The sequence below is a fragment of the Lipotes vexillifer genome, unplaced genomic scaffold, assembly GCF_000442215.2.
Source record: "Lipotes vexillifer unplaced genomic scaffold, Lipotes_vexillifer_v1.1 scaffold182, whole genome shotgun sequence".
In the NCBI taxonomy this organism is placed as follows: Eukaryota; Metazoa; Chordata; class Mammalia; order Artiodactyla; family Lipotidae; genus Lipotes; species Lipotes vexillifer.
In genome coordinates this window covers 7,011,327-7,024,901 of record NW_006798798.1, presented here as the reverse complement: position 1 = coordinate 7,024,901, position 13,575 = coordinate 7,011,327, and the positions used below count along the sequence as shown (strand labels likewise).

At 37.7% G+C, this 13,575-nt stretch overlaps 1 protein-coding gene and 1 pseudogene across 1 annotated transcript; both read right to left on the bottom strand.

Moving 5' to 3' along the window:
• Positions 1-366: 366 nt before the first annotated feature.
• Positions 367-923, bottom strand: LOC103081209 (60S ribosomal protein L17 pseudogene; annotated as a pseudogene).
• A 2,004-nt stretch (positions 924-2,927) lies between these two features.
• On the bottom strand, positions 2,928-11,741 carry ZNF383 (zinc finger protein 383). Its single transcript, XM_007471047.1, has 4 exons — positions 11,685-11,741; positions 9,363-9,489; positions 8,959-9,054; positions 2,928-4,129 (listed from the first exon to the last, which is right to left on the bottom strand). The coding sequence occupies exons 1-4, from the start codon at positions 11,691-11,693 to the stop codon at positions 2,934-2,936; spliced, it is 1,428 nt and encodes a 475-aa protein (XP_007471109.1). The 5' UTR covers positions 11,694-11,741; the 3' UTR covers positions 2,928-2,933.
• Positions 11,742-13,575: the final 1,834 nt, after the last annotated feature.

Sequence of the window (13,575 nt, the reverse complement as noted above, 5' to 3'; positions counted from 1 at the left end):
TCACAAAGTTGTACAACACCACTAATCCCAGAACATTTTAATCACCCAGATAGTGTCCTTTTAAATTCAAATATGTAGTCATTTCAATGTCTCATTCACAGTGCTGTTCATTCGTCATCTATAATCCCCCACCTGAATCACTAGTTTGTCTACTTTTTTTCAGTCAAATAATTTTCTGTTTTAGATTGTTTACTTGTTTCTGTCATTTATTTCTGCATTTTATAACTAATAATGCCTTTCTCTACCCAATTTAGATATATTTTTGCTTGTTTTATCTCCCTGGGTTCTATATTGATTTTATTTATTAATGATTTCTAGTATTTTTTTATTTTTTTAACTTTTATTTGCATTTATTTTTTGCGGCATTTATTCCCAGGCCATAAGTTTTTGTTTCTTCAGTTTCTTCTGGCATATCTTTTTTCCCTGGGCAACCTCCTCTTCTGGTTTAGGAACAATCTGTTCTTTTTCAGTAAGGATCACCTCAATGTGGCAGGGAGAGCTCATGTATGGGTTGATCTGACCATGAGCTCTGTAGGTCCTGCGCCACATCTTGGGGGTGCTTTGTTCACCTGGATATGCTCAATGACCAGAGAATCTACATCTAAGCCCTTAAGTTCAGCATTACTCTCTGCATTTTTGAGCATGTGCAGTAAAACTTCAGCACTCTTTTGGGGCCACCGACCCTGCATTCAGCCCCAGTGTTGGGCCTGGGCACACCTACCACCTCCACCTTTGTAACGACGGAATAGCACACATTGCTTCTTTAAAGTGACATCCTTCAGATACTTGGTGGCTTTTCGGATATGCATACCCTTAATGGCCTGGGCAGTTTCACGAGTGTTCTTAAAGTGAACACAAAGATTTGAATCTCTTGACTTGCATGATTTTATTGCATTTTCTGGGCCAAGTGAAGAGTGAACCATTTTTAGAGGTCATCTCAGGCCGCTTCCCAGAAAAGTCTAGTATTTTAATGTATGCATGCACACTGGGTTATAAAACTTCCAATACAACTTTGGCTGCCACTCACAGGTTTTTTTTTAAATATTTATTTATTTATTTTGGCTGGGCCAGGTCTTAGCTGTGCCACACAGGATCTTCATTGTGGCATGTGAGATCTTTAGTTGTGGCACACAGACTCTTAGTTGTGGCATGTGGACTCTTAGTTGCAGCATGCATGTGGGATCTAGTTCCCTGACCAGGAATTGAACCCTGGGCCCCTGCATTGGGAGCACGGAGTCTTACCCACTGGACCACCAGGGAAGTCCCACAGGTTTTTCAATTGTGTTCTCATATTCATTCATGTTTAAATAATGTGTATATTAAGGTTTTAGTTCCTTAACCCATGTTAATCAAGAGGGGACACTAAATTAATATTCAGATATTTGCTGGCCATCCTTTTGTTACTGTCTTCCCCATTCTGGTCAAATAATGTGCCCTGTATATTTTCTTTTTTGGAAACTAATTATTAGGAAAAATATTCTTATCTCTTCCTGCTTATTTGACTGTGCTTTCAACTACCCATCATTGTATCCACAGGGTATTAGCCTTTGTGCAGCATAGAAAATAAAGTCTGAATGTAGACTACCCTCGCAAACTTCTTTTTTCCCCTTTTGAAATTTCATGCAGAATAATGAGTGATGGGGAAAGCTTTCCTATGTTCATTACACTTATTTCTCTTTTTTCATTATTAATTCTTAGATTTAGACAAAAGTAAACAACATGGTTAAAATCCTTTCCACAAATAATAATGACGATAATTATGAAAATGGGTGTATCAATGATAATAGTGGACAATTTTTACTAAACATTTACTACATGATAGGAAAAGTTCTAAACACTTTATTAACTCATTGAATCCTCACAACAAACCAATACATAGAACATGATTATATTTACTAATACATAAAAAATAAAATGTCACTAACATATATAAGTAAAAAGTTTAAAAAACCTGGAAGCATAAATAATACCGGTTAACAGTAGTTAATTACATTTCTAGTATGAGCTTAGGGTTAGGGTTGATGAAAAGGAACAAAACAGTTTATAAAGGAGAAAATATGGATAATTTCAGCAACTAAAATAGATGTTTTAAAAGGAAAAAAACAAGCATCCAAAGATAAATATTGGGTCATATTAGTCAGAGAAGATTTTATAACTGAAAACAATTAGATGCAACCATAACATGAATAATAAATAAGGTCATTTTAAAAAGTCATTAAGTACATCGATAAAGATAAAAATCTATATTTACTGAAATGGCAATCATATTTTGTAGTATTGTAAAAGCCAACACATGTGTACCAGGTGAAGGTGCAACATGTGTACCATGACTACATTTTCTTTAAAAACAAAGTCTGGTAGGATTTGCTCTACCAACTTGAGAGTCATCATCTATAGTTCGTATAATTACAATTAATCTTGGCTTTTTTAATTTCCAGTTTTCTGATATTCTGTTTTATAATAAAAAATATAAATTTGTGAAATGAAACAAAAAAACTAACAGTGACTTCAAAAAAAGGTTATATTGTAATTAATTCTACAAGGAATTACAAAATACAAGGTCACACAATTTAAACAGTGTGATGCTGGTATAAGCACAAATATATATATCAGAGAAGAAAGCATAGCCTTGAGACTCAAGCAAATATAAACAGGAATATAACCTATCTCCAAGAAGGTAGAACAAAATAATAGGAAAGGAAAAAATTGTTGAACTGCCATTAGTACAAGATGGGGTGGGGGAAGTAAGGGGAAGAGACAGGCAAATGTCAATTTAGAATCCAAATTCATAACTTAGAGTAAAATATATTTGGATTAAAAAGAAATATAAAATAAAATTAAGAAACAAAAAATAGTGAAAGAGGGTAACTATCACACATGAATTTTTGTTGTTGTTTAAAATATCAGGAAGGTGACAAGAGCTTGCGTTTTTATTATTCATCAGTATGAATTCCCTGATGACGAATGAGATCTGAGCCACTACTAAATGCCTTTCCACATTCCTTACAGTTATAGGGCTTTTCACCAGTATGAATTCTGAGGTGTCGAGTAAGGTTTGAGCATTTATTAAAGGCCTTTCCACATTCATTACATTCATATGGTTTTTCATCTGTATGAATTCTCTGGTGTTGAAAAAGCTGTGAGTTCTGAGTAAAGGCCTTCCCACATTCAAGACATTCAAAAGGTTTCTCACCAGCATGAATTCTCTGATGCTGACGAAGTTGTGAGCTCTGAGTAAAAGCCTTCCCACATTCCTTACAATCATAGGGTTTCTCCCCAGTGTGAATTCTCTGATGATTAGTAAGTGCTGAGCCACTACTAAAGGCTTTGCCACATTCTTTGCACTCATAGGGTTTCTCACCTGTATGAATTCTCTGATGCTGTACAAGCTTTGAGCTCTGAGTAAAAGCTTTGCCACATTCCTTACATTCATAGGGTTTCTCACCTGTATGAATTCTCACATGCTGAAAAAGTTGTGAGCTCTTAGTAAAGGCTTTCCCACATACTTTACATTCATACGGTTTTTCACCAGTGTGAATTCTCTGATGGTCAATAAGATTTGAGCAATAACTAAAGGCCTTCCCGCATTCCTTACATTCATAGGGTTTCTTACCGGTATGAATTCTCTGATGTTGCGAAAGGTATGAGCTACAGCTGAAGGCCTTTCCACATTCTTTACATTCAAAGGGTTTTTCACCGGTATGAATTTTCAGATGTCGAGTAACATGTGAGCCACAACTAAAGAATTTCCCACACTCCCTACATTCATAAGATTTTTCGCCAATATGAATTCTCTGATGTTGAAGAAATTGTGAATTCTGACTAAAGATCTTTCCACATTTCTTACATTCATATGGTTTCTCTTCACTGTTAATTATTTGATGTAGAGTAAAGAATGTCTGTTGAATAGATGTGGGCATGTATTCATGAGTGAATATTTCTTGGCTGAAATGCCCATTTTGATATCCCACTTGTCTTTCAAAGTGGTTTCTATATTCCAAAACATCTCTAAAACTGGAGTATTCAAGGCCATGCTTTGTAAGTCCCATCATCTCCCTCTGGCATGATTCTATTTCATAGACTTCCTTCTTTAGCGATAATAACTTGGTTTCACACATTGATTCCAGATCTGAAAGAAAATAAAATGGTAAATATTCTTCCCCCACCTCATTTGTGAAAAGTTAAACTTTTATAATAGAAATGGAAAAATTAAAGTGAAAATAATATCTGGTAGTGAATGACATAGAGTTCTCAAGTATATCTGTTTAATCTGAAAAATGGACAAGAAATGCACAAAATTAAGGAGATATAATGCAGGAAGCAGCAGGAGGAGACTATGGAAATAGGAAACCACAATGATTCTCAAATACTGATGTGGATCAGAATCATCTGGAAAAGTTGATAAATATACAATGCTTGGGCATATTAAAAGATGACTAGTTATATATACATCTCTATAAGCTTGTATGTATGTGTATGTAAGAAACAGAGTACATCATCATACTATATATATTACAAAAAGTGGACAATTTGTTACCTCCATTAAAGGTCTACTGAGAGGAATAAATGCAAATGGGGGAGATTCTTGGGCTTGTAGTATAATAAAGTATAAATTTGATCTTTGTCCCCACTTCCTAACACAGAGCTTGAAAAACACTTTGAATTTCCTGAGTAATAGCAGTGTTTTCATCACGCTAATGAGGTGACACATGGTGGATCCCTAGATAGTTTTAGGATGGGGAATGGTCACTAGAAAGACCCAGCATATGATTAGAGGATTGGGACTTTCAGCTGCTTGACCTCTGGGGTGGAGAGAGAGGCTAGAGATTGAGTGGCCAATGCCTTAATCAATCATGCCAATGTAATTAAGCCCTAATAAAAACTCTGGACACCGAAGCTCAATGGAGATTTCTGGTTGGTGAACACACTGAGGTGCTTCACCAGGAGGGTGACACACTTTGACTTCACAGGGAGAGGTTATGGAACCTCTGCCTCCAGAAGCCTACCCTAACTCATCTGATATGTATCCTTTACAGTAAAACTGCAATTGTAAGTATAGAGCTTTCCTAAGTTCTGTGAGTCATTCTAGCAAAGCCTGCAGGGGCCATGGAAATCCCGAATTTATAGCCAGTTGGTCAGAAGTGTGGGTGGTCTGAGGAACCCCTGAGGCTTCCAGCTGGTGTCAGAAGTGAGGGCAGTCTTGTGTAAGACTGGCTGTTAACCTGTGGGGTCTAAGCTAACTCTGGGTAGTTAGTGTCAGAATTAAACTGCAGTACACCCAGTTGGGGATAAAACAGAATAGGGTCCATAATAAAGGGCATACTAGATGCAATTTAAAAGCGATTACAGAGGGTCAGCCAGATGGGGGAACAGCCTAAGATAAGTCAATGAACTGATTTGATGTGAGTGGCAGATAGGGAAGCCTCAGAGCATGCTATGTGCTGGGGATTCATTGAAAATACTGTTTGCCTTGGAATTCTGTGATGCTGATCTGGGGACAAGGGAGAGACTTGCTCATGTACCACTGCAGTGACTGAGAGGGGAGACTGCTGAAGTTTAAGGCAGACAGAGAGAAAAAAGACACAGTGCAACAGCAAAGGAAACAATAAACAAAATGAAAAGACAACATATGGAATGGGTGAAAATATTTGCAAACAATGCCACCAACAAGGGCTTAATTTCCAAAATATACAAATAGCTCATACAGCTCAATATCAAAAAAACAACCCAATTGGGACTTACTTCCCTGGTTGTCCAGTGGCTAAGACTCTGTGCTCCCAATGCAGGGGGCCCGAGTTCGATCCCTGATCAGGGAACTAGATCCCACATGCTGCAACTAAGAGTTCTCATGCAGCAATGAAGATCCCACATGCTGCAACTAAGACCCTGTGCAACCAAATAAATAGATAAATATATATATTTTTAAAATCAACCCAATCAAAAGATGGGCAGAAGATCTAAATAGACATTTCTCCAAAGAAGACATTCAGGGGACTTCCCTGGTGGCACAGTGGTTAAGAATCCGCCTGCCAATGCAGGGGACACAGGTTCGATTCCTGGTCCAGGAAGATCCCACATGCCGTGAAGCAATTAAGCCTGTGCTCCACAACTACTGAGCCTGTGCTCTAGAGCTTGCAAGCCACAACTACTAAGCCTGTGTGCCACAACTACTGAAGCCCACACACCCTAGAGTCTGCATGCCACAACTACTGAGCCCATTAGCTGCGACTACTGAAGCCCACATGCCCTAGGGCCCATGTGCTGCAACAAACTGAGCCCACATACTACAACTACTGAAGCTGTGCACCTAGAGCTCTTGCTCTGCAACAAGAGAAGCCACTGCAATGAGAAGCCTGTGCACCTCAATGAAGAGTAGCCCCCACTCGCCATAACTAGAGAGAAAGCCCACACACAGCAATGAAGACCCAACACAGCCAAAAAAAAAAACAAAGAAGACATTCAGATGGCCAACAGGCACATGAAAAGATGCTCAACATTGCTAATCATCAGGGAAATGCAAATCAAAACTACAATAAGATATTACCTCACAAATGTCAGAATGGCCATCATCCAAAAGTCTACAAATAATAAATACTAGAGAGGGTGTGGAGAAAGGGAACCCTTATACACTATTGATGGGAATGTAAATTGGTGCAGCCACTATGGAGAATAGTATGGTGGTTCCTTAAAAAACTAAAAATAGAGTTACCATATGATCCAGCAATCCCACTCCAGGCATATATCCAGAAAAGATGAAAACTATAATTTGAAAAGATACATGCCCCCCAATGTTCATAACAGCACTATTTACAATAGCCAAGACATAGAAGCAAGCTAAATGTCCATTGACAGATGAATGGATAAAGAAGATGTGGTATATATATATATACACACACACATACATACATACACACACAATGGAATATTACTCACAAAAAAGAATGAAACAATGCCATTTGCAGCAACATGGATGGACCTAGAGATTATCATACTAAGTGAAGTAAGTTAGACAAATACTGTATGATATCACTTATACGTGGAATCTAAAAAAATGATACAAATGAACTTATTTACAAAACAGAAACAGACTCACAGACCTAGAAAACAAATTTATGGTTACCAAAGAGGAAATATGGGGGGAGGGAATAAATGAGAAGTTTGGGATTAGCAGATACAAACTACTATACATAAAATAAATAACTAGGTCCTACTGTATAGCACAGGGAACTATATTCAATATCTTACAATAAACTATAATGAAAAAGAATCTGAAAAAATATATATATGTATAACTGAATCACTTTGCTGTATACCAGAAACTAACACAACATTGTAAATCAACTACACTTCAATTTAAAAAAAGAACAATATAAGGGAAAAATAATTCTCAGGAGTTTCATACAAGGACTGTAAAAAATAATAATAATAAGACACAGTGCAAGATACTACCATGGAAAGATGACAGGAGTCAGAAGCAGATTGATGAGAGCTGAGTCCCATCACTGAGAGTTACTTACTATAGGTTCCTAGGCAATTATTTAACCTTTCTAGTCCCCATTTCACCTGTAAAAGGGAGAAAATCCTTAATCCATGATTACTAAGAGCGTGAGGAAAAGTGTAAGTGAATGTCTTTGAGTAAAGTGTTCAGTATTTGATAACTATTATTATAAAGGAATTTCTTACCCAAAATGGAGATTTTAGGCAAATTAAACAGTGTGAAGATGTCAAAATGGAGCCTATTAGGACATCTCAAGCCAGAAACACGGAATTCCATTTCAGCATGTTCTTTGTCCTCCTACCTCCATAGGATCTTTCAGCAACTTTCATCTAGTTAAGCTCTTCAGTAGCTTTTCTATCTCCACTGCCAATACCCTATTCCAAACCAGAATCATCTGTTACTCAGACCACTCAAGTAGCCTCCTAACCCAGATCCCCACCAAGTTCTCACAGTCTTTAACCTCTTCAGGCACGAAAATGACATTTGGCCTGGCCTTCCACTGCTCCAAATCCAAACTCCTCATAACCACCGGCAAAGGCTGAATAATGTGGTTCCTACTTGTCTCTCCAATCTCGACTCACACTCCACTCATGCTTGCTCTTGGGCCCCAACAACGCTAGCTTTCTTTCAGTTCTTCAAACACACCAAGTTTTCCCCTCCTAGAAGGGCCTTCACAGCGGTTCTTCCCTCTGCCTGGAGTTTTCTTCTTTATAAACACATTAAAGAATAAGACCTAGCAGTGAGCCTAATACTATAGTAATTCTGAAATAGTGATGAGCATAAAGGGTATTTCAATATGTCTACAGCAACAATAAAATGATACGAAAATATCTGTGATTTCCATTCATGTCAAAGTCACAGGAACTACTAACACTACTACGGTTTGTTGCATATACCATAACAGGAAGAAATGCTAAATTTTAATTAGAGGATACTAAATATATAGATGCATTTTTTTCTTTTCATCCAAGTTCATGAACTCCCTCAATTCTATCCAAAGGAATCCAGATCATTGGCCAGCAGCTATAAGGAAGACTAGTACTTGGAAGGGAGGGGCAGTGCAGATACATGCAGACGTGTGCCCATGCGCGCGTGCACACACATATACTATTTTGGGAGTTGTAACAGAAAACATGTAGATGAGTCGAAGAGGAAGAAAAGCTAGCAAGGAACTAAATCTAAAATATGGGTGAAAGAGTTTTCTTTGTGGGGGATGTGAAGGGCACCTTCTACTTGAAATTAAGAGGGGCAGTAGAGAAGAGTAGTAGAAAGAGCAGTAAGTGAGGGAAGGAATGAAACAGGTCATTTGTAAACTCGTGCTAAAAAGACTTAGTTTTTCCCACAGGCCTACGGTTTTGATGGGAGCTTCCAAGATAACATCTCAAAGGTGCTGTTTCTTCACTGGTCAACTGAGTTATTGCCTGTAATGCCCTGCTTCTGTCCAATCATTTCTCACTCACCTGAACACAGGCCTCTTGTCAGCTCTCTGCCAATCATCCAGGGCTCTTTCCCCTGTTCCAATAAGGAGATAACTTGAGGCTTAGGAATGTAAAGTCCTGCTCACAAGAAAAGATATGGAACATGGTTATGCTGTGGGTAAATCTGATCCAGAAGTAAGATCCAGTCCCTTGATGATCAAGGAAGAGATGCCACTACAGGAACAGTCAAACAAAGAAGATGAAGCTCAGCCACAGCCAATTGGAGCTGCCCATTTCCCACTCTTCCTTTTCATTTCAGCTCAAACCATTTACTTGGGAACAGGGAGCAGAAATTCAGCTGGTAGCTTGAAAAGCAGCTGAGAAATTCACTGTGGAAGAAACAGACATTCCAGAGAACTCAAAATTACTGGGATAGATGCCCTTACCCACTGACACCAGATTGCTATAGTTCTCCAACATCACATCTCTGTACAAGTCCCTCTGAGCAGGGTCCAGGAATTCCCACTCCTCTTGAGAGAAGTCTACAGACACATCACTGAACATCACTGATCCCTGAAACAACAGACACGTGTATTATTTGTGTAACAAAAAGAAATATTTCAGAGACTACTGTGCTTATACTTGGGAGTAAAGCAAAGAGCAATTATATTGGTGTCACTAAGAACCAGAATCTTTAGATCCTAAAAATAGGTGCAAGAGTTGTCAGTTTATTTTGTATTTAAAAAAAATTCCTCACTCAGTCCATAGAAAAGGCCTAGAAACAATAATTAACCCAGTAATGATGAGCATCCCTAGTGTCTAGATTGTAGTCTCTAAGTATCGTATTCAAATAAAAGTAACCAAAGTTGGGAAGGAGACAATTTCAGAATTGAGTCAAATGCACAGGATGAGTCTGAACATTCTGTTGTATCAGAAAACAAGAGAGCTATCAAAAACTACTAGAATCATGTTAAAAGGACTCAGGAGCCTACTTGAAAAGCCTCCCATTGGCCAAAGACAGCATAATTTGAGGATCAAATGTAATGGACTGATGAGATCAAAAGTGTTTAAATCCGTGAGCTCATAACAATATTGAACAAAAAATTACTAGCCATCTTTGTAGGATTCTAAGAAACCAACTCATTATTTTAAAAACTGGTAAATAAGGGGTAAGAATCAAACATTCTTTCCCATACAAACTGTCCTTTAGGGTAACCAAACAGTTGATGAGACATTTATTTTACTTTACAGATAGTACACTACCTAATCTATGGAGAAGGAATGACAGAATTTAGATATCATTTTGCAACCTCTAATGAATTAATAAATCTAGACAATAATCATCACTGGTGGCTAACATTACAAAAGGAAAGAGAACCAGAAATAATATGCCTCCTAATGGAATCACACATCACCACCTAGGAAATATTCCTGACAAAAAAATCCCAACTGAATCTGACCACGTTTCTAGACCTAACTACTGACTCTCAGGAAACACTTAAATGATACCAGAGAGAAGAAATCAGCAAAATCCAAACAGTGGGCAAATGAATCTGTTTTTCTTTCCCAACAACAACAACAAAAACTGCACAGAAAGAAAAGAGATGGAAGGGGTACCTACAAAGTAAGAGACTGGAGAGACATATCAACCAATTGCAGTGCACAGTCCTTCTCTGGATTCTAATTCAAATAAATGATTAAAAAAGTAGACAGTTATGAAAATTTGAACACTGGATATTGATATTAACAAATGATTTTTAACTTTTTCAGATGCAATAATGGCATAATGATTGTTTTTTTTAAAAAATAAACCTTATCCTTGAGAGATACGTACCAATTTGAATTTGCTTCAAAAAAATCCTGTGTGTGGAAGTGAGGTTAAGGGAGTGTGCATGGAAGAAACAAGTAGAGGTATGGATGAAACAAGATTGACTGTGAGTTGATAATAATTGAAACTTAATGGTGAGCATATGGTAGTTCACAAGACTACTTTTCTGTGTCTGGAATTTATTATAACAAAGCTTTCTAAAGAAGGTTCTTCTGAGACCTCTGATCTCAACAAGTTATGAAGTGGCTGAACTCACTATAATCATCCATCATCCTTATCCTTATTTCTGAGATAAAGAAAATTGGTGATTCATTTGGAAATTCCTCATGACTCACACTTCCTGTTCAAACTTAAATTGGCCTTCTTCATGGATACCCTAAAAGAGTCATAGAGATCTGCCTGTATCAGCTACCAACCCAACAATCCTCCAAGCCCCATAAACCAGGAGACCTTGCAACACTCTAACATTTGGAGCTACCAATACCACCTCCCGTCCTATTTTACTGGAGAATACTGATCTGTAGAGATAATCTTGGCTTTGCCATGTTTGTCTCAGCTAAGCAACTCATACCTCCACCTTGTCAAATCACTGCCCAGACAGGACAAGTTTATTCTACAAATCTACTCTTGTTTCCTTTAAGAAAATGCATTTCTTCTCCATCATAGTCCCTGGGAGAGGGCTGAGAAAAGAGATGCTCAATTATTTACTGAATGAAAATATTAAAACTGAGTCAAAAGAAGAGGAGCACTTAGGAATGATAATAGGATTATCTGACTAGAATGAGAGGAAATAGGGACCAGGGCCTGAAGGAACCCTCATAGCCAGAAATGTCAGGAGAAAGAAAGCAAATGCTCACATGCCCTTTAAAAAAAAATTTTTTTTTTTTTCTTAGAAAGAACTGAATGTCAGGAAGGTAAGAAAGGGCATCAGCTAACTCACCTGGGCCATGGCTTTCAGTATTACAGGAGATGATCACTCCTCCTTGGGGCTGTTCTCCTGGAAAAGGATAGTGTTTCTGAGAAGGCAGGCCTGGGGAAGCAAAGAAATGCTCTAGAAACAACACTGACTTTACAGCTTTCAGACTCTCCAGGCAAAACTACCTCTACTTCCCTTGGTCTTAGGATATAACTCTAGTGAGTGGGAGTATGGAATAAATCCCCCTCCTATCTCAGCTCCAGAAACCCCAGGCTTTAGCTGCAGTAAGATGGATCCTGGCTAGTTGATCCAAAGAAACACAGACTCATATTGCCTCTCCTTCACCCAAGCAACCCAGGTTCCTGTCTCAGCCAGTGATTCAAGCAAGACCTTGCCCCATCTCAGTGCTGTTGTTGCTCTGAACCCAAGACAGGGCTGCTATGATCTGCCCTGAGCAGATCCCTCCTCTGCAGCCCTCAGGTCCCCAAGCCAGACTCACCTAAATGGTGCTTTTGGCCAGGAACACAGTTCAATCTAATTAAAAGGACTAAAGACTTCCCTAATCAAGTCTCATTTCCCAAGCCTGAGAAAGTCAAATTCCCCCTACCACACCCCTGCACCCATACCCACACTGAGGCACTCCTCATCCTTACATTCTAGCTCTGATTTGTTAAAAAACCAACCAAACAAAAAACTTTGCTTATGTGTTTTACCCACACAAAACAGTCAAAATGTCAACTTTTCTAGCTCTAGGGTAAGATCTTTCTTACCTATACATATTTATATAAATGTCTCTTTTTTAATTTTAATGCTTTCATTTGTTACATTTAAATGTTTAATCAATTATTATTTTATTTTGGTATAAAATTATTTGGTAAAAGACAATAGAATAAGATTAGTAATTATAATTTTATTTTAGTATAAGAAATGAGTTAAGAAGCCTACTTCATTTCCCCCCCAGAGAGGGCTACCCTGGTGTACCTAAAACACATGCGAATAATATTTCATAAGACATAAAATGCACCATTATTTTATATGCCACTAAGAAAGAAAGAAACTATTTAAGACATAACCTGATTTCAGGTATGTTGAAATGAGAAAAAAAGGTGAGCCTTAGAATAGATGACTATGGAATGTATTTTCTCTACTGATTTAAATGCTACCCTTATCATAGATGATACATGTTTGGATTTATTTGTGATTCTATTTTGATTCAGTGATCTCTTTATCATTTTGCCAGTACCACATTCTCTATATAATTTAAAAATATGTTTTAATGTCTTAATAAAAGCCCCCTCCACTACATACCAATTAGAATGGCCAAAATCCAGAACACTGATAACACCAAATGCTGGCCAGGATGTGGAGCAACAGGAACTCTCATTCATTGCTGGTGAGAATGCAAAATGGTACAGCCACTTTGGAAGACAGTTTGGCAGCTTCGTACAAAATCAAACATACTCTTACCATATGGAGTTGAGAATACCTAGTGGGATGGAGAAAAAGTTCAGGAAAAGGAAAGAGAAGCAATCATCAAAGCTATCTCACTGCAAACTCCTAGCTCAAGGAGTCAGAAGGTTAAACTTTTTCTTTAAAGTTTATGGTATTGATTAGTTCAGTGAAATGGACACTGTTTATTAACTAACACTGACTGAAAACCTTATCCATGGGCAAGAAATCAAATGGCCCACAGAGAAGCTTGACAGTAGAAGTTATGGGAAAGAACAAAGCAATTGTTTTCTAGTTGTTTCCTATGGAGTACTGCTTTTCTAATAGATTTAGGGAAAAAAATGTTAAATAATACTGTTGATAGTGCCTTCTGCCTGATTTTACTATGAAGGCTTCTAATATTTCACTATTAGGCATTAGGTTAGTTTTTTGTTTTAACTTTATAATACAGAAATTTCCAAACATA